The sequence below is a fragment of the Penaeus monodon genome, unplaced genomic scaffold (assembly GCF_015228065.2).
Source record: "Penaeus monodon isolate SGIC_2016 unplaced genomic scaffold, NSTDA_Pmon_1 PmonScaffold_1891, whole genome shotgun sequence".
NCBI lineage: Eukaryota > Metazoa > Arthropoda > Malacostraca > Decapoda > Penaeidae > Penaeus > Penaeus monodon.
The window spans coordinates 862-23525 of record NW_023648494.1 but is presented as its reverse complement, the minus strand read 5'-3'; the positions used below and the strand labels follow the sequence as shown (position 1 = coordinate 23525).

The 22664-nt window shown below is 40.3% G+C and overlaps 1 protein-coding gene and 2 pseudogenes across 1 annotated transcript; 2 read left to right on the top strand and 1 right to left on the bottom strand.

Annotated features, from left to right (window-relative positions):
- Positions 1 to 1319: 1319 nt before the first annotated feature.
- LOC119569825 lies at positions 1320 to 6935 on the top strand (annotated as a pseudogene).
- Positions 6936 to 7977: 1042 nt separating this feature from the next.
- LOC119569823 lies at positions 7978 to 13671 on the bottom strand (annotated as a pseudogene).
- A 7272-nt stretch (positions 13672 to 20943) lies between these two features.
- LOC119569824 (casein kinase I-like) lies at positions 20944 to 21545 on the top strand. Its single transcript, XM_037917825.1, has 2 exons — positions 20944 to 21012; positions 21093 to 21545. Exons 1-2 carry the CDS (start codon positions 20944 to 20946, stop codon positions 21543 to 21545), a joined length of 522 nt encoding a protein of 173 aa, XP_037773753.1.
- The last annotated feature ends 1119 nt before the right edge of the window (positions 21546 to 22664 follow it).

The window sequence follows — 22664 nt, the reverse complement described above, 5'->3', positions numbered from 1 at the left end:
AAACCAAAGACAAGATGAGCGACAATATCAAGATATTTGCGGGCTGTCGATGGTATAAGTGGAAAGAAAAGCGTAAGATCGAGTTTAGTGGCGAAGGATGGTGGAGAGGTCCACGGCTGCTCAAGCATGAGCATACCGTTATTGATTGAGTAATAACAATGATAATAATGATGATAGGAATAATAACAACAGTGTTAATAATAGTAGTAGTAGTAGTAGCATCGCCCGCGCACGTGTGTGAGCAGGGCGCTGATTATTATTATTATTATTATTATTATTATTATTATTATTTTTTATTATTATTATTATTATTATTATTATTATTATTATTATTGTTATTATTATCATTATTATTATCATTATTTTAATTGTTTAGTATTATTGTAGTTATTAGTAGTAGAAGTGGTAGTAGTATTGTTATAATTATTATTATTATTATTATTATTATTATTATTATTATTATTATCATTATTATTATTTTTACTTTTATTATTATTATTATCATTATTATTATTATCATTATTATTATTATTATTGTTATTATTATTATTATTATTATTATTATCATCATTATTACACTGTTATTATTATATATTATTATTATCATTATTATTATTATTATTATTATTATTATCATTATTATCATTGTTTCTGTTACTGTTATTTGTTATTATTATTATTATTAGTAGTAGTAGTAGTAGTAGTAGTAGTATCATCATCACTGTTATCATTATCTTCATCTTTATCATTTCATTATTATTATCATTATTATTTTTATTCCATTTGTTCCTACTATTATTGTTATCATTGTTATAACTATTAAAATTAATACAATTATTACTGTTATCATTTCCATCATTTCTAATATTATATATATATATTTTATTTTATATATTTATATATATATATATATATTATATATATATATATATATATAATTTACTCGTACCGGGGACACACACGTACATATTTACGCGCGAAAACAAAATCGGGAGCATTCGCAACCGCCAGAAAAGCAACCCGGCAGCTAAAAGAAGAATTCCCCCCAACCCGCAGCCGCCCTCAACCCCCGAAATGAACCCCTCCGCCCCGGGCCCCCTCGCCCCCTCCACCCCCCCCCCGACCCCGAGGCCGAGCCAACCCTCGGAATTCCGCCCACACTCGAACGCCCTCCCCCCCCCCCCGCCGCCGTGCGCATCGCGAGCGTCTTTCTCGCGGCGGTGTCGTCCCCGCGCCATTCCGCTCCCGCGCCACTCGCTCCTGCGGCGCCGACCCGGGCTCGAGCTCGCTCAGACGCTGGCTGCTCGTCCACGAGTGGCGGAGGGATGTCCATCAACATAGACAAGGACGCCTTCTTCCGGCGGATGAACAAGGTCTATTCGGCCTGGAAGGTGAGCTGCCTGTCTCGCGCTTCCCTGCTTCTGCCTCTCTGACTCCGTTCGCGTCTCGAGCATCAGGCGCCGCGGCCGAGGTTCCCGCCCTGCAGGCCCGAGGGGGAGGAGTGACTCCGGCGTCGCGTCCTGCGGCGGCGGCGGCGGGGCTGAGGCCCGGTCGGCCGAAGTGGCGTCGCGGGCCGTCGGGCCGAGCGGCGCCCGACGGGCTGTCGGCCTCCCCGCCAGCGCCGCCTCGTGGGGCTCACGCCGCAGGGTCTGCCCCGAGGGAATCCTGGGCCCGAGGGACTGCAGGGGGCGACCGGCAGCCGGCCAGCATTGCAGGAAGGCCGGGCCGAGGCCTGAGGGCGGCCCAGGGAGGACGTCCCTCCTGCGGGGCTGAGGGCAAGGTGGTTTTGTCCCCCCCCCCCCTCCAAAACAGCCCCCCCTCCCCAGCTATGCTTTGGCCTGCCTGTTTTACCCTCGTCGTCTGTCGTTGCCGTCGCCTCGAGACCACTGGAGCCTTTCGTGCAGTCTCTGGCCAAAGACCTTGAATGTTATGTAGCAACAGGTCTGAGAGTGACGATTTGTGTTTACCCAAAGTTCTTTTTTCAGGTGCTATTTCGCGCGCGTTTCCGCTGTTGTTTTGCATTAGGGAGCAGAATCTGAACGGAGTGTTCACTTTTTCAGTTTGGACTTGTGAGAGGAATAACAATTATGCAATGTTGGTTGAACTGGTGTGAGCTGGACCTCGCGCACGAAGGCAGCTGGGAAAGAGTTTTGTGAAGCTTGTGATGCTCGGAAAAGGATTTGCTGGCGAAGCTTTTTCCTCCTCCATCTCCTGCTCCCCCCCCCCCCCCAGTAAGGTTAAGGGAATTTAGATCGTGCAGGAGGTGGACGGGTTGGGTCGTGGCAGGTCGTGTGAAATTGGGAAAAAGGAAATCATTAATATTGGCTGGGTTTTCTTTTTTCTGCTTTTTTTTCTCCTTTTCTTTTTCCTTTTTTTGTTTTTTTTTCCTCTTTTCCTCTGTCAGATGTGTTAAGGCCTACAAATCTATTTTATTTATTTTTGTGTAGAGTATCATATTTTTTTTATACATGAATTTGCAGTGCTATGAGATCTAGAGGGAATGTTACTATTCTTACCAAATAAGGTTGCATTCAATTTCCAGGAAACATAGCTTGAGTTGATAATTTTTTCTTCAGAAAAGTAATGTGTGTAAGTCACATACAGAGAACTTGAAATCCATTTATCAGTCTTCCACCTAAGCAGAAATTAAGCCAGATTGCTGTGAATTTATTTTTTATACATGTACATCAAGGAACATGCTTTTAGCATCCACTGTAATGCCAGTGATTTTGTAATTGCAGAAAGCAGAAAACAACAAGGAAGATGGGTTTGGAAAGGCTGATGCCCTGGTGTCAACAGTGGGGCAGACCCAAAAAGTTATTTATTCCAAGTCGACAGCAACTCAGACATGGCTTTTCGGATACGAGCTCACCGACACCATCATGGTCTGTTGTGAAAAAAGGGCCCTTTACTTCCCTTGCAAGCAAAAAGAAGGTATGACTTTGTTTTGACTGTAGTAAATCCTTGAATAGTGGCAAAGTTGATGAAGAAAAGATTCATTGGGTAAAATTGAGACCATTCCTATTTGGAGAAACAAAAGTAGCTTTCCTATATTAGTATTTGGGGCAATCTAGATAAGGAGTGGCATGCTTTCGAAACAATTTTGATGTTTTTCTGCAGGAAATCCACTGATTTAAATGATTCAGAGCATTGTTCCCCATGGACCCTATGGTTGTATATGATAAGAGGATGATATACCTTTTTAATTTTACAGATCCAAATCCTGGAATTTTTAGAAAAGCACAAAGATGAAAACAGCAATGTTCCTCCAGTCAAGCTGCTCATCAGGGAAAAGGGTATGTCACAAGTCATTTATAGTCCCAAGATTTTTAAACATTTCCACGTCTGAAAATGAAGACAAACTCTCGGGTGAAGAAAGAGAGGACTATTGAGTAATGCCATATACTTTCTTTGTATGAATATTTCTTTGCAAATTCAAATATATGCCTTTGGCTTTGATAGTAACTCTTTTTTTTCTTTAGAGTGATAAAGACCCAAAGGGCCCAAAATATCCAAGTTGGTGGATGCCATTAAAGGAAGGAAGGGAGGCTCAAAGATTGGTGTGTATGCGAAAGATAAATTCTCTTCGGAGCTCATTGATGCTTGGAGAAAAGCAGTGAAGGAAGCTAACTTCGAACAGGTATCTTAAGACATGCTTTCAAGAACTCTGTGGTGATAGTAGTTGTATATTAGTTTCACATCAGGTATTTTTAGCCTTGGTGTGAACTTTTCTGTTATGTATGAAATATATCTTACTGATCTTGATAGCAAAGCTAACAATGGATTTATACCTCAGGTTGATATGAGTGCGACCATGGCCCTAGTAATGTCTGCAAAGGAGGAGTCTGAGATTGCTATTATCAAGAAGGCTAGCAATGCAACTGTTGATGTTTTCTCCAAGTACCTCAAGGAACAGATTATGGACATCATTTACAAGACAAGAAGGTTCAGTGAAAATGCAGCAGTTCTTTGTATGATGAAATTTACTTAAATTTGAATTGAGATTTAACATGTTTGGAATATAGTTTTGGTTGAGATTCTTAGCCAATGGTGACAGTTGATGACAGAATCCATGTTCTTGGAGCATGGATATGCATCTTTGAGAGTGACTAGAAATCAAAAACCTGTTCTGCTTGTTATTTTCACTTTTTGTACAAAAAAAAAGTGCAAATAGTTTTCACATTTTTTATTGCTAAAATCATGCTTGTTTATGTGAAATAGAAGAATTCACACCCACTCATTTTATCTCATACATGTAGGTAAAGCATGCAAAACTTGCCGAGGGAGTGGAGCAAGCCATGACTGACAAGAAGTATGTGGGTAGCTATGACACACAGCAGATAGAGCCTTGTTACCCTCCCATTATTCAGTCTGGAGGGAACTATGCCCTGAAATTCAGTGTTTCAAGGTAATATTTAAAGAACTTTTCATTTCATATTAAGGATAGGCCTAACTTTGTTCACTGAGGTTAGGTTGGTTAGATTCATTACAGGTGAGTATTGATGCAGAAGTTTGTAGTTTGTCTTCTATTTCATTCTAGAACTGTGGGCTGGAATGACATTTGGCTTATATTTATTTGGAATTTTTATTTTTATTATTTTATATGCATTTCTTCAGATCGCATTTTTACTTTTCATTCTGTCATAGAGATAAGTAGTGCTTGAGATGTTGAATACATTTTATTTACCTTCAACAGTGACAAAAATCCTATGCACTTCGGTGCCATTGTCTGCTGTATGGGTGTCCGCTACAAGAACTATTGTTCCAATATCTGTCGAACTTTCATGGTCAACCCAGCAGGAAACATGCAGAAGGATTACGAGTTTCTCCTTGAGCTTTTTTACAAGATGATTAATAAATTACAGGTTTGTCTTTATTTATCTGTAACATCTTTCCGTGAGTTGTTCTATATTTACTCGTAAGTCATTATTTTGTTAAAATGTTTAAGGAAAGATACAAATAACTTTGACCCAGTTGTTGTTAATTACAAAGCATTCTACTTTTTTTCCAGGATGGGGTAAAATTATCTGATGTGTACGATGAAGTATACAAGCATGTAAAGAGTTAAGCGAGAAGATTTGGTTGATAAGTTAACCAAGGCAGTTGGGTGAGTCAAAACTTTATTAATAATTCTGAACATATTTCAGAAAAGGAGATGTAGATTAAGTTGCTGCTATATCAACTTGATATTTGGTGGTGTGCTTTAAGAGACAGCTGTCTTCTACCACCAGGTTTGGCATGGGTATCGAGTTCCGTGAATCTTCACTTTTGGTTGGACCAAAGACGACTTCAGCAGCCAAGAAGGGACAGGTGTACAATGTAAATCTCGGTTTCTCAGACCTCACAAACTCAGAGGCCAAAGACAGTGAAGGGAAGAAATATGCTCTCTTTATTGGTGACACTGTAGTTGTCAATGAGGTAAGTGTAGTCCATTTCACATCAGCTTATGTTCTGAAAAATTTTGAAAATGATTGGTTGAGTGATAAATACTGTGCCATATAGTCTGAATGAAAGGTAACAACTAAATCATTGTTGACAGGGCCAACCGGCAACAGTCCTGACCGCATCAAGCAAAAAGAAGCTGAAGAAAAATTGGTGTTTTCCTTAAGGTTGTATATCAGAAAGGTAGAAAGTCTTTTACTTAAACTTTCCTTTAGATAGTTATATGTAAAATGAAAATGTTATTGCAATATTAGGTTTTGGGTGAAGGGCAAGTTTCTGTGAAATGGTCTTGTCTTCATATGCTTATTGTATATATTTTTAAGTGTAATCTGTGCTGTGAGAAAAATTTAGGTTGCTGCTGACTGTCTATTATTTTTAGAAACAATTTCTACTCTCCTTCAGTGACAGCCACTAATGGCCTTAGCTGTTGACAAGGCAGACCTTTTGAAAGATCACTCTGTTTTTGATGGCACTCAATTCTCAGACCTGCATTTTATAACTGTGAACCGAATATCACTTTATTTTAGGATGATGATGATGGTGGTGAGGAGGAAGAGGATGAGAAGGAAGACACCTCAGAGTTGCTGGGAAGAGGGAAGCGCACTGCCATTCTGGACTCGAAGCTGAGGGTAAGATGCATTCACTTTTCTCAAGTATTGTCTGGAAGTTTTTAGACTTGATATTTTTATTGTTCAAATGACTTATTTTTGTGTGCATATATAGGAGTTTAGGACTGAGATATTAGTTTCCATTTCTTTTTTTAGTTTGATGTAGGAATAGGAATTATCAGCTTTTTTATGAATTTAGAATTAAGACTCTAAGGGTGAAAGTAAATAATTTGGTCAGTTTTATTATTTTATGTATATAGATTATTTTTAGTGAAGAATAATGTTTTGGCAGAAAGCAATGCTTTAAAATACCTGAATATCTGATCTTGGTTTTAAAAATTACCATTTCCTTTATCTAAAGCTGAGTTAAGAATTTGGGAAGTTTAATGATCTGCAATGATGATAATCTGTTGGGAATAATCTTATTTAGGGAAATTACTTTCCCTTAATAAGATAAAAACAGTCATGTTCATCATATATAACTGGCCTTTAGTTTTGCATGTGTGATATAAAAATTGCCTGTCTTCATGGGTGTGTGAAATTAACAGTCCCCTTCTTGTAAAAGAAGAAGAAAAAACAAGGGAAAGGAGAGGAACATTTTTGTGCGTGTTCATTATTAATCAATAATGGAGTGCCGTGAATTAAAGCCTATTTCTCTATTACATGTATGGTTGGTGTAGCATCAAACAGTGAGTATATATTGCCATGGTCTATATGCATGATTCCTCTTGGCTGTGAGGGGAGATTATCTGTTACCACATTTCAGGCTTAGCAGATACTGAGGATGACACAGGCTTTTCATTTATTAACTTATGTTCTGGACACGGCTTTTGTGATCTCAATCTAATGCTGGGGTTTCTTCTTCCAGTTATTATTTATGGTCTCTTTTATATCTCCTACTCCTAGTTTGTCTTTTTCTTTTTTCATCATTTGATTAAACTATTTTATGTCCATGAATTTTTGACCAGCATAATAATTTAGCAGTTAAAATTTGTAAAAAAGTGTTGAATACTGAAAATTTTTTGCTGAAGTAATGATTTAGCTCTAATCTAGGCATTCACTATGCATTTTCTCTATGAAGTGTTTAATGCCAAAATAAGTTCATATTGTAACTTCCCAGAAGGCAATATTGGTTTTGTAAGTAGATAAAATTTGGCAAGTTTTAAAGTATGCCTCTTTAAGCTGACATCTTGCAGAAAGAAAGACCTATTTTTTTGTATAGTACTTGGGAAGTGAGGTGGTGTGTTACTTTTGTACTGCTGATTTTTTTTTTTCTCTCTAGCTCTCTTTTTGTTTATCCTGCATCTTTCATCTGTGAATAGATATTTTTGGTAGTGTGCTCCTTTGTGTTTTTGTAATATATATATTTATATATATATATATATATATATATATATATATATATTACAAAACACAAAGGAGCACACTACCAAAATATCTATTCTACAGATGAAAGATGCAGGATAAACAAGAGAGAGCTAGAGAGAAAAAAAAACTCAGCAGGTACACAGTAACACACCACCTCACTTCCCAAGTACTATACAAAAAAAATAGGTCTTTCTTTCTGCAAGATGTCAGCTTAAAGAGGCATACTTAAATCTTGCCAAATTTTATCTACTTACAAAACCAATATTGCCTATCTGGGAAGTTACAATATGAACTTATTTTGGCATTAACACTTCATAGAGAACTGCATAGTGAATGCCTAGATTATGAAGCTAAATCATTACTTCAGCAAAATTTGCAGTATTCAAAACTTTTTTTTTTTTTTTTACTAATTTTAACTGCTAAATTATTATGCTGGTCAAAAATTCATGGACATAAAATAGTAATCAAATGATGAAGAAAAAAAAGACAAACTAGGAGTAGGAGATATAAAAGAGACCATAAATAATAACTGGAAGAAGAAACCCCAGCATTAGATTGAGATCACAAAAGCCGTGTCCAGAACATAAGTTAATAAATGAAAAGCCTGTGTCATCCTCAGTATCTGCTAAGCCTGAAATGTGGTAACAGATAATCTCCCCTCACAGCCAAGAGGAATCATGCATATAGACCATGGCAATATATACTCACTGTTTGATGCTACACCAACCATACATGTAATAGAGAAATAGGCTTTAATTCACGGCACTCCATTATTGATTAATAATGAACACGCACAAAAATGTTCTTCTCCTTTCCCTTGTTTTTTCTTCTTCTTTTACAAGAAGGGGACTGTTAATTTCACACACCCATGAAGACAGGCAATTTTTATATCACACATGCAAAACTAAAGGCCAGTTATATATGATGAACATGACTGTTTTTATCTTATTAAGGGAAAGTAATTTCCCTAAATAAGATTATTCCCAACAGATTATCATCATTGCAGATCATTAAACTTCCCAAATTCTTAACTCAGCTTTAGAATAAAGGAAATGGTAATTTTTAAAACCAAGACCAGATATTCAGGTATTTTAAAGCATTGCTTTCTGCCAAAACATTATTCTCACTAAAAATAATCTATATACATAAGATAACAAAATGCCAATTAAAACTGACCAAATTATTTACTTTCACCCTTAGAGTCTTAATTCTAAATTCATAAAAAAGCTGATAATTCCTATTCCTACATCAAACTAAAAAAAGAAATGGAAACTAATATCTCAGTCCTAAACTCCTATATTGCACACAAAATAAGTCATTGAACAATAAACTATCAAGCTCTAAAAACTTCCAGACAATACTTGAGAAAAGTGAATGCATCTTACCCTCAGCTTCGAGTCCAGAATGGCAGTGCGCTTCCCTCTTCCCAGCAACTCTGAGGTGTCTTCCTTCTCATCCTCTTCCTCCTCACCATCATCATCATCATCCTAAAAATAAAGTGATATTCGGTTCACAGTTATAACTGCAGGTCTGAGAATTGAGTGCCATCAAAAACAGAGTGATCTTTCAAAAGGTCTGCCTTGTCAACAGCTAAGGCCATTAGTGGCTGTCACTGAAGGAGAGTAGAAATTGTTTCTAAACTAATAGACAGTCCAGCAGCAACCTAAATTTTTCTCACAGCACAGAATTACACTTAAAAATATATACAATAAGCATATGAAGACAAGACCATTTCACAGAAACTTGCCCTTCACCCAAAACCTAATATTGCAATAACATTTTCATTTTACATATAACTATCTAAAGGAAAGTTTAAGTAAAAGACTTTCTACCTTTCTGATATACAAACCTTAAGGAAAACACCAATGTTCTTCAGCTTCTTTTTGCTTGATGCGGTCAGACTGTTGCCGGTTGGCCCTGTCAACAATGATTTAGTTGTTACCTTTCATTCAGACTATATGGCACAGTATTTATCACTCAACCAATCATTTTCAAAATCTTTTTCAGAACATAAGCTGATGTGAAAATGGACTACACTTACCTCATTGACAACTACAGTGTCACCAATAAAGAGAGCATACTTCTTCCCTTCACTGTCTTTGGCCTCTGAGTTTGTGAGGTCTGAGAAACCGAGATTTACATTGTACACCTGTCCCTTCTTGGCTGCTGAAGTCGTCTTTGGTCCAACCAAAAGTGAAGATTCACGGAACTCGATACCCATGCCAAACTGGTGGTAGAAGACAGCTGTCTCTTAAAGCACACCACCAAATATCAAGTTGATATAGCAGCAACTTAATCTACATCTCCTTTTCTGAAATATGTTCAGAATTATTAATAAAATTTTGACTCACCCAACTGCCTTGGTTAACTTATCAACCAAATCTTCTCGCTTACTCTTTACATGCTTGTATACTTCATCGTACACATCAGATAATTTTACCCCATCCTGGAAAAAAGTAGAATGCTTTGTAATTAACAACAACTGGGTCAAAGTTATTTGTATTCTTTCCTTAAACATTTTAACAAAATAATGACTTACGAGTAAATATAGAACAACTCACGGAAAGATGTTACAGATAAATAAAGACAAACCTGTAATTTATTAATCATCTTGTCAAAAAGCTCAAGGAGAAACTCGTAATCCTTCTGCATGTTTCCTGCTGGGTTGACCATGAAAGTTCGACAGATATTGGAACAATAGTTCTTGTAGCGGACACCCATACAGCAGACAATGGCACCGAAGTGCATAGGATTTTTGTCACTGTTGAAGGTAAATAAATGTATCAACATCTCAAGCACTACTTTATCTCTATGACAGAATGAAAAGTAAAAAATGCGATCTGAAGAAATGCATATAATAATAATAATAATAAAAATTCCAAATAAATATAAGCCAAATGTCATTCCAGTCACAGTTCTAGAATGAAATAGAAGACAAACTACAAACTTCTGCATCAATACTCACCTGTAATGAATCTAACCAACCTAACCTCAGTGAACAAAGTTAGGCCTATCCTTAATATGAAATGAAAAGTTCTTTAAATATTACCTTGAAACACTGAATTTCAGGGCATAGTTCCCTCCAGACTGAATAATGGGAGGGTAACAAGGCTCTATCTGCTGTGTGTCATAGCTACCCACATACTTCTTGTCAGTCATGGCTTGCTCCACTCCCTCGGCAAGTTTTGCATGCTTTACCTACATGTATGAGATAAAATGCGTGGGTTTGAATTCTTCTTTTTCACATAAACAAGCAGGATTTTAGCAATATAAAATTTGAAAACTTTTTGCACTTTTTTTTTTTGTACAAAAAAGTGAAAATAACAAGCAGAACAGGTTTTTGATTTCTAGTCACTCTCAAAGATGCATATCCATGCTCCAAGAACATGGATTCTGTCATCAACTGTCACCATTGGCTAAGAATCTCAACCAAAACTATATTCCAAACATGTTAAATCTCAATTCAAATTTAAGTAAATTTCATCATACAAAGAACTGCTGCATTTTCACTGAACCTTCTTGTCTCTGTCAATGATGTCCATAATCTGTTCCTTGAGGTACTTGGAGAAAACATCAACAGTTTGCATTGCTAGCCTTCTTGATAATAGCAATCTCAGACTCCTCCTTTGCAGACATTACTAGGGCCATGGTCGCACTCATATCAACCTGAGGTATAAATCCATTGTTAGCTTTGCTATCAAGATCAGTAAGATATATTTCATACATAACAGAACAGTTCACACCAAGGCTAAAAATACCTGATGTGAAACTAATATACAACTACTATCACCACAGAGTTCTTGAAAGCATGTCTTAAGATACCTGTTCGAAGTTAGCTTCCTTCACTGCTTTTCTCCAAGCATCAATGAGCTCCGAAGAGAATTTATCTTTCGCATACACACCAATCTTTGAGCCTCCCTTGCTTCCTTTAATGGCATCCACCAACTTGGATATGTTGGCCTTGTCTTTATCACTCTAAAAAGAAAAAAAAGAGTTACTATCAAAGCCAAAGGCATATATTTGAATTTGCAAAGAAATATTCATACAAAGAAAGTATATGGCATTACTCAATAGTCCTCTCTTTCTTCACCCGAGAGTTTGTCTTCATTTTCAGACGTGGAAATGTTTAAAAATCTTGGGACTATAAATGACTTGTGACATACCTTATCCCTGATGAGCAGCTTGACTGGAGGAACATTGCTGTTTTCATCTTTGTGCTTTTCTAAACATTCCAGGATTTGGATCTGTAAAATTAAAAAGGTATATCATCCTCTTATCATATACAACCATAGGGTCCATGGGGAACAATGCTCTGAATCATTTAAATCAGTGGATTTCCTGCAGAAAAACATCAAAATTGTTTCGAAAGCATGCCACTCCTTATCTAGATTGCCCCAAATACTAATATAGGAAAGCTACTTTTGTTTCTCCAAATAGGAATGGTCTCAATTTTACCCAATGAATCTTTTCTTCATCAACTTTGCCACTATTCAAGGATTTACTACAGTCAAAACAAAGTCATACCTTCTTTTTGCTTGCAAGGAAGTAAACGGCCTTTTCACAACAGACCATGATGGTGTCGGTGAGCTCGTATCCGAAAAGCCATGTCTGAGTTGCTGTCGACTTGGAATAAATAACTTCTTGGTCTGCCCCCACTGTTGACACCAGGGCATCAGCCTTTCCAAAGCCATCTTCCTTGTTGTTTTCTGCTTTCTGCAATTACAAAATCACTGGCATTACAGTGGATGCTAAAAGCATGTTCCTTGATGTACATGTATAAAAAATAAATTCACAGCAATCTGGCTTAATTTCTGCTTAGGTGGAAGACTGATAAATGGATTTCAAGTTCTCTGTATGTGACTTACACACATTACTTTTCTGAAGAAAAAATTATCAACTCAAGCTATGTTTCCTGGAAATTGAATGCAACCTTATTTGGTAAGAATAGTAACATTCCCTCTAGATCTCATAGCACTGCAAATTCATGTATAAAAAAAATATGATACTCTACACAAAAATAAATAAAATAGATTTGTAGGCCTTAACACATCTGACAGAGGAAAAGAGGAAAAAAAAACAAAAAAAGGAAAAAGAAAAGGAGAAAAAAAAGCAGAAAAAAGAAAACCCAGCCAATATTAATGATTTCCTTTTTCCCAATTTCACACGACCTGCCACGACCCAACCCGTCCACCTCCTGCACGATCTAAATTCCCTTAACCTTACTGGGGGGGGGGGGGGAGCAGGAGATGGAGGAGGAAAAAGCTTCGCCAGCAAATCCTTTTCCGAGCATCACAAGCTTCACAAAACTCTTTCCCAGCTGCCTTCGTGCGCGAGGTCCAGCTCACACCAGTTCAACCAACATTGCATAATTGTTATTCCTCTCACAAGTCCAAACTGAAAAAGTGAACACTCCGTTCAGATTCTGCTCCCTAATGCAAAACAACAGCGGAAACGCGCGCGAAATAGCACCTGAAAAAAGAACTTTGGGTAAACACAAATCGTCACTCTCAGACCTGTTGCTACATAACATTCAAGGTCTTTGGCCAGAGACTGCACGAAAGGCTCCAGTGGTCTCGAGGCGACGGCAACGACAGACGACGAGGGTAAACAGGCAGGCCAAAGCATAGCTGGGGAGGGGGGGCTGTTTGGAGAGCGGGGGGGGGGACAAAACCACCTTGCCCTCAGCCCCGCAGGAGGGACGTCCTCCCTGGGCCGCCCTCAGGCCTCGGCCCGGCCTTCCCTGCAATGCTGGCCGGCTGCCGGTCGCCCCCTGCAGTCCCTCGGGCCCAGGATTCCCTCGGGGCAGACCCTGCGGCGTGAGCCCCACGAGGCGGCGCTGGCGGGGAGGCCGACAGCCCCGTCGGGCGCCGCTCGGCCCGACGGCCCGCGACGCCACTTCGGCCGACCGGGCCTCAGCCCCGCCGCCGCCGCCGCAGGACGCGACGCCGGAGTCACTCCTCCCCCTCGGGCCTGCAGGGCGGGAACCTCGGCCGCGGCGCCTGATGCTCGAGACGCGAACGGAGTCAGAGAGGCAGAAGCAGGGAAGCGCGAGACAGGCAGCTCACCTTCCAGGCCGAATAGACCTTGTTCATCCGCCGGAAGAAGGCGTCCTTGTCTATGTTGATGGACATCCCTCCGCCTCTCGTGGAAGAGCAGCCAGCGTCTGAGCGAGCTCGAGCCCGGAGTCGGCGCCGCAGGAGCGAGAGGCGCGGGAGCGGAATGGCGCGGGGACGACACCGCCGCGAGAAAGACGCTCGCGATGCGCACGGCGGCGGGGGGGGGGGGAGGGCGTTCGAGTGTGGGCGGAATTCCGAGGGTTGGCTCGGCCTCGGGGTCGGGGGGGGGGTGGGGGGGGCGGGGGGGCCCGGGGCCGGAGGGGGTTCATTTCGGGGGGTTGAGGGCGGCTGCGGGTTGGGGGGAATTCTTCTTTTAGCTGCCGGGTTGCTTTTCTGGCGGTTGCGAATGCTCCCCGAGTTTGTTTTCGCGCGTAAATATGTACGTGTGTGTCTCGGTATCGAGTAAATTATATATATATATATATATATATATATATATATATATATATATATATATATATATATAATATATATATATATATATATACATATACATACATACATGCTTACATTATACTTACATTCATTCAGTATAAACATACACACATACACATCTATATACAAATATATCTATATAATTTTTATACAAATCTGCAGATACACATACAAAGTGATAATAACTGACAGTTATAGTAATATTAGAAATGATGGAAATGATAACAGTAATAATTGTATTAATTTTAATAGTTATAACAATGATAACAATAATAGTAGGAACAAATGGAATAAAAATAATAATGATAATAATAATGAAATGATAAAGATGAAGATAATGATAACAGTGATGATGATACTACTACTACTACTACTACTACTACTAATAATAATAATAATAACAAATAACAGTAACAGAAACAATGATAATAATGATAATAATAATAATAATAATAATAATAATGATAATAATAATATATAATAATAACAGTGTAATAATAATAATAATAATAATAATAATAATAATAATAATAATAATAATAATAATAATAATAATAATAATTATACTTCAATCACCCTAGGTCACTGGTAGTGACTCGGTGTTTGATTTTTGATTAACAGATCTAAGGAAACTTTCGTATAAAATGATAATAATAATAATAATAATAATAATAATAATAATAATAATAATAATAACAATACTACTACCACTTCTACTACTAATAACTACAATAATACTAACAATATAATAATAATGATAATAATAATGATAATAATAACAATAATAAAAATAATAATAATATAAATAATAATAAAAATAATAATAAAATAATAATAATAATAAAAAAATAATAATCAGCGCCCTGCTCACACACGTGCGCGGGCGATGCTACTACTACTACTACTATTATTAACACTGTTGTTATTATTCCTATCATCATTATTATCATTGTTATTACTCAATCAATAACGGTATGCTCATGCTTGAGCAGCCGTGGACCTCTCCACCATCCTTCGCCACTAAACTCGATCTTACGCTTTTCTTTCCACTTATACCATCGACAGCCCGCAATATCTTTGATATTGTCGCTCCAGCCCTTGTTTTTGGTTTGCCTCTTCCTCTGTTTCCTATCACCATCCCTGTCAGCAAGTTTTTCTCAATACTTTTACTTCTCATTACATGACCAATAAACTTTAATTTCCTCTTGTTCAAGATGTCCAAAAGTCGGTCTTTACAATTTATTTTTCTCAGCACTTCATCATTCGTCTTCTTCTCTGTCCAGCTAATACGCAGTACTCGTCTGTAACACCACATTTCAAAACTATTGATCTTTTTCTTGTCTATCTACTTCAACACCCAACACTCAGAACCATATGATGCAATTGGGAAAACAAATTAGTTCAAAAACCCTCAGCTTTGTCCGTAAGGTATTGCTTCGGTCTTTCGAGATGTTATTGAGAGCAACTGTGGCGCTTTTGCAATGGTAATTCTTCTTTTTATCTCCGGTGAATCATCATATGTATTAGTTAAACAGCTCCAAGATAAGTGAACTCTTTCACATTTTCCACAATCATTCCATTGTTTGAAACATTTTCCCATCATTGTTCATTGCCGGTTATCTTTGAATCTTCATGATCTTTAGTTTTTTGGCATTAAGAAAAAAGCCACCCTTTTCGCTTGCTTCTTAACTTTATCTAGTAATTGTTGTAGTTCAGTGATACTGCTGGCAATCAAAACTATATCATCGGCGTACCTCAGATTTGATATTTTGTATCCTCCAACATCCACAGTTCCTTAAAAATTCTCTAGAGCACCTCTCATAATTGTTTCAGAATATATATTAAAGGGGTTTCGGAGATAGAATGCACCCTGTCGTACTCCTTGTTTGACTTCGAACCATTCTGTTAACCCATAAGTGGTTTCTTACAGCTGCTTGTTGTTGGCCCATACAAGGCTTTTATTAATTGGATGATGTTTTTTGGAAACTTCATATCGTACATGTTATTCCAGAGGATATCGTGATCAACAGTATCGAAAGCTTTCACATAATCGATGAAACACAGGTATAGGTCTTTTTGATGTTCTCTGTTTTTCTCTATGATCAATTTTAAATTTAGAATCTGGTTTCTGGTACCTTTTCCAGGGCGAAAACCTGCTTGTTCGTCTGCAATTTCCTCTCTTAACTTCACTTCATTCTTTCGGCAATAATTTCAAAAAAATTTTGCTGCTTGACTTATTAAGGCAATTGTCCAAATTATTGTTGCATTGGAGTGCGTCCACCTTTTTTAGGTATGGGAGTAAAGACTGTTTTTTACCCAGTCTTCTGGCCATTTTCTTTTTATTCCATATTTTGTACAGAGTTTGTAGAAGAAGTATTCAACACTTTCGCCAGCATTCTTAATTAGTTCTGCTGTTATTTCATCTATTTTCCCGGGGGTCTTGTTATTCTTTACTTCTTTTTTGGCTTTTATAACTTCGTCCAGCAGTGGCGGTGGTTCTTTCCCCGCTGGGCATTGAGTCTAATTAATGTTTTTTTTAGATTTTTATTCTTTTTGTATAAGTTGGATCAATATTTTGATTCCATCTATCTTTGACTTCTTTTTCCATCTCATAAAACTAGTCCATCTTCAGTTTTGATAGTGTCCATTGTAGGTTTAAATTTTCGTGTGATGTTTTTGTACTCCTTGGTAGAGTTCTTAGTTGTCTTATTGAAGAACAGTTTTCAATTCTCTGGCAATGTTTCATTTAAATATTTTTCCTTATCTTATCGCAATAATCTTTTGAATTTTTTTATTTTGTTTTTTGTTAATTACTTTTTCTTGTGGTTTATTGTTACCTTTTTATTTTTAGGCATCTATCTAGTGTTTCAATTTCACTTAGTGTTTTTTCAGATATCCAGGGGAATTTGTCCCTTTTTCTTTTTGGGATAGTTTCTTAAGCAGTGCTCAGCAAGAGTTTTTTTTCCTTCTTCCCACAACTCATTTGGTGTTTTATCATCTTCACATTGATTGAGTATTTCAAATTTGTTATGACACTGCAATTCATGTAATTGTTAACAGAAGTTTTGTAGTCGAGCTTTAGAGGTGGTGTTGGACGCTCCATCTTTTTGAGTCTTATTTTAAAGTCGATAGTTAGTAGTTTGGGGGTCACTGTTGCAAATCGGCCCCCAGTTTTTGGGTTTTCGAATTTTTTTTTGCAACTCTTCCATTTTTGGTTCAGCACAATGTAGTCAATTTGGTTGCGTGTTCTTTTGTCTGGTGAAAACCACGTGTACAAGTGTCTTGGGTGGTGTTGGAACAAAGTATTTGGGTATAACTAAATTATTTGTACTACAGAATTCAATAAAAATCTTTACCTCTTTCATTTATATCTCCAAGGCCGAATTTTCCACAGGTGTCATTTTTTAGATTATTTTTTCCCACTTTGGCGTTGAGGTCTCCCATGATTATTTTTACATCTCTGTTAGGGATTGGTGTCTAAAGTATCTTGGAGAGAGTTATAAAAAATTCCATTTTTTCATCACTTGCAATATTGGTTGGTGCGTAGCTTGTATGATACTAATATTATGAGGTTTTGCTTGTATTCTGACTTTTAAAATGCGATCATTTATTGGGCTGACCCAATTAGTGCATTTGCAGTTTTTTTCGTGAGAATCATAGCAACTCCGTGACTATAATTTCCTTCTTCTTTTCCAGAAAAAAAACTGTCTCTTTTTTTCTTTAGTTTTGAAACTTCCATTACTTTTCCAATTGGTCTCACTGATTCCTAGTATTTGAATGTTGTATCTATCCATTTCGTTACAGACAGTATGTAATTTACCCATCTCTTTTATTTTCCTTACGTTCCACGTTCCGATTTTTTATAGTGTTTCTTAATTGGACCTGTTTTCTTTATCTTCTTTGTCTTCCAGATGCATATTTAACATTGTCAGCCTGGTTGCCCACTAACTAAAGCCCCTTGATAACCCCCCGCGACGGGCGATGTGGTATGAATTATCGTTTCTGTATTTAATCATTGGTGTAGAGGTTTGTCAGGGGAAAAAAAAGTTGAGTGGAAAACCCCCAGGCTCCTTCTCAACTCGCAGTCTCCAACTAAATTTGGAGGAACTATCTCTGCCGCTTTTAAAACAGTTACACTGTAATACGCCCAGACATATTTTGGTGAAACCAGTAATCAGTAGATTGTTATTACTATTACTATTATTATTATTATTATTATTATTATATATCGTAATGCACACACAGATCGCCGCATGTGAGTGCACCAAGTGCGCACGCATCGCCCGCGCGCGTGTGTGAGCAGGGGCGCTGATTTGCATAATTCTAGGCAAATAGAACCTAGATTTTACGGTAGTGGGTGAGTCTATCGTGGATATAATGGGTTGGAAGCCACCAGCAATGATTGCCTAAACAACTACTCCCCTGGGAAGGGATCACTGCTTAGCCGCCCCAGTATAAAGACTTAGTAGGCTGCATGATGTCCACGGGGCGTCGAGTGGTGCGTCAAGCACCGTGCCCGCGGGGACGTGGAAATGCCAGTTGGTGATTGGCGCGGGATGTCCAACTTCTTCGCAGTGAGGCTGAAATGTATCCTGCTTCTGAAGTGAGAGTAGGAAGTGGGTGATAAAGTGTCGCCCGTCACACGGATCAACAAGGGACGCATCCCTCAGGGCAGAATTAAGTCTAACTCTTCCATTTATCAAAATCCGCCAGGTTACTAGGACGGGATAGTTCCCACCCCCTGGCCCTGCGGTTCGGCCATCTTGTACTATCAATCAAAAGAAAAAAAGACTTAAATGGACAAGGGAAGAGTATAATGAGGCAATGTACTGCTTTTGCTATACACTCAAGGAGCCTGCTGCAGAAGTTGTGAACATATTTCTGTTAGTGTTCCATTTGCCTCAAACTTCAATCACCCTAGGTCGCTGGTAGTGACACGGTGTTTGATTTTAATTAGCAGATCTAAAGAAGAGAAAAGATAATAATAATAATAATAATAATAATAATAATAATAATAATAATGATAATTTTAAAAACCAAAACTTTGCCTGTTGTAATTGGAGCACTTGACCTTATAAAGAAAGGTACGGATAAGTTTCTTGAACAAATACCGGGAAATCCAAAATTAGAAGAAATCCAAAAAATAGTATTAACCAGCACAGCGCATGTTCTCAGTAGAGCCTTATCGATCTGAAGTGTTTTTGTGTTCGTGAAAGGGTTACTAATGAAGAAGTTTTAAGAAGAGCAGGAGTTAAAAGAACCTTAATGAAAGTTATCAGGAAAAGACATGTGAATTTTTAGGACACGTAATGTGATGTAAAGGATTGGAAAACTTAGTGTTAACAGGAAAGATAGAAGGGAAGAGAAGCAAGGGGGAGACAAAGGCAGAAGTTCATCACCAGCTTGAACAAAGATCTCAATATGGGCAGAAGTGACTTAGAACTGCTAAAGTTGTCAACAGACAGAACGGGATGGAAAACCATGATCGCCAACGCCCTGAAAGGACAAGGCACTTGAAGAAGAGGAAGAATTGACTTGTTGATGTCTTCAATCACCCGAGGTCGCTGGTAGTGACTCGGTGTTTGATTTTAATTAGCAGATCTAAGGAAACGTTTGCATAAGTAATAATAATAATAATAATAATAATAATAATAATAATAATAAAAAAAATAATATAGCACACACACACACACACACGCTCACACGCTCACACGCTCGCACACACACACACACACACACACATGTACACACACACACACACACACACACACACACACACATGTACACACACACACACACACACACACACACACACACACACACACACACAATAACACACACACACACACACACACATACATACACACACACACACACACAATATTATTATTATGTTCCTCCCTCGGTTTCGAGGATGAGCTTGACTCCATATCAATGAATGAATGAAGTCATGACTTGCGCTTGACTTGGATTTAAGTGAGGGAGAGTTGCGCCGATCGTCAGCCTCACTCTCTCGTCCCTTCCTATCTTGGTCCAGTGGCCAGACATAGTCGAGACGGCTGGAGATAGGTCAGGATGCAGTGGATGGCCAGCAGTGTCCTACGTGTCTCACTGTGCCCTGGTTGCGCTCCACGACGCTTTGCTGGGTCCGCCGTGTTGTCCGTTGAACCAGTTGGTTTCTTCCGCACAGGAAACAACTGGTTCAACGGACGAGACGGCGGACCCAGCAAAAACACACAATAACACACACACACACACACACATACACACCCACACACCACACACCACACACACAACACACACATACATCACACACACACACACACACATACACCACACACACACACAGACACACACACACAATAACACGCACACACAGACACACACACACAATAACACACACACACACACACACACACACACACACCCCACACACACACCACACACACACACACACACACACATACACCACACACACACACAAACACCACACACCACACACACACACACCCCAAACACACACCCCACACACACACACCACACAACACACACATACACATACACACACAAACACACACACGCACACACACACACACACACACACGCACACACAATAACACACACACACACACACACACACACACACACACATCACACCACACACACACACACACACATACACACCACACACATACACACACTACACACACCACAAACACACACACACACATACACACAATAACACACACACACACACACAATAACACTCACAGACACACAATAACACACACATACACACACACACACACAATAACACACGCACACACACACACACACACACACACACACACAAAACACACACACACAATAACACACACACACAACACACACACACACACACACACACACACACACACACACGCACACACACACACACGTACGAGCACAAATGGCGATTTCGTCTTGAGTTCTTTATGCGCTCGCTTTGCTCTGCGGACGCTGCTACCACTCCTGCATTCCCCATGAGTGCCAACACCAACAAGGTATTTGACGGAATTACAACGAAGAGACTGACTAGCTAGCATGTTTGGGCTCTGCTATTTGGGCCCCGCTCGTGACTAAGCTGGGGGACGGCACCTTCGGCAGCGTGTACTCTGTTAACTACGAGGGAAGGACGTGCGCCCTGAAGATTCCTCGGCTCTGGACGTGCGTCTCCAACTTCGCAAATGAGGTGCTGCTGATGGAGCGCTTAGCGGGGGCCGGCGGTGCCCCTGAGCCCTTGGGCTTCTGCCCCGACGAGCTGGCTTTCCTCATGACCTTCTGCGGAAAATACACGTTGAAGGAGCATTTGGCCCGAGCGGCGAACTCCGGCGGCCTCTCGCTCCAGCACGTCCTCATCCTGGCCCTGCGCCTGACCGAGCGTCTTCAGGAGATTCACCGTGCGGGCTTCATCCACTGTGACCTGAAGTGCAACAACGTCACGCTTAAGCTGGACGCCGAGGGGAACCTCGAGTCCATCCACATCATCGACTTCGGTCTCTCTTGCCGCGTTGGGGATAGGCGCCCGTCCGGGTAAAAGCCCAATAAAATGCCTTTGGTACTGCAATTGCTATTTCAACGGATCCCCTTTGTCGTTCCTCTGTGATTTTGCCCGGCCTCAGCTGCATCTTCAGGAAGCTGTTCAACGGCAGAGACGACGTCCCGCTCAACTATTCGAAGTGATCGAGCTGTGGGCGAGCCCCAGCAAAGATAACGCCTCGCCCTAGAGAATGTGCGGCGGTACTTAGCCAAGGAGCTCTCCGCCTGTGCCCCCCCCTGCCCACGCTGGAGAGGCAGCCAGCAGCTTGCCCTCACCCCTGCCCACGGAGGAAGAGGTGCCAGAAGCCTGTGCCCCCCCTTGCCCACGGAGGAGAGGCAGCCCGAAGCCCGTGCCTCCCCCCTGCCCACGGAGGAGGGGCAGCCCAACCCCGAGGCCACGCCCCTCGAGGACTGCCTCAAGAGCATCATGCACGTGCTGGACTCAGTCGTGGAGAAGAGGCCGAGAGCGGAGGTGGCAAGCATTTTTGGCTCAGTTCTGCGCCGACGCAGGCCTGCCCGTCGTGTCCATTCCGGTGCTTAGGAAGTACACGAAACGGCAGTACATGGTGAGCGCCGGCGCCGACGGCAAGGTGTTCCACCGTGGTCATACAGTGGTCAAGCACGCCAAGAGTCTGACGAAGTTTAAGGGTCTTCTGCTGGAGGCCATGAAGCTGAGGGCGCTTGGTGGGCAGCGTGGCGGCCGGCACCTCTACGGAGTCTGCCCCGATAGCCTGTGTCTCTTGGTCACTGAGGCCGCCCCGCCTGGCAAGCGCCCTCGCGAGGGACGAGGACGAGCGGCAGAAAACGAGGCCGACTCCAGGCGAGGAGCAGGTCGCTCTCCAGCCGGGGCAGATCGCCCAGGCGCCTGAGAAAACGTGCCCGCGGAGACCAAGAACAGGTCGCTCGCAGCCCCGTCCACTGCAGACACGCCCAATGATCAGAGGTGTCGCCCGGAACCCTCGCTGTCTTCTCGAAGGGCACGCGGGTCCACCCCACCCCACCCCACCCCACCAGACAAACACGCTCACACATCTAAACATTAATTTATACATACCTATTCATAGATTCTTCTAGTGCTCTGTCGTACAACAGGTCCTTTTGGCATCCATTTTCTTCA

Coding starts and splice junctions, on each gene's coding strand:
- LOC119569824 (XM_037917825.1), top strand. CDS start 20,944: ATGCGCTCGCTTTGCTCTGCGGACGCTGCTACCACTCCTGCATTCCCC. Junction 21,013..21,092: donor TGAGTGCCAACACCAACAAG/GTATTTGACGGA, acceptor CTCGTGACTAAG/CTGGGGGACGGCACCTTCGG.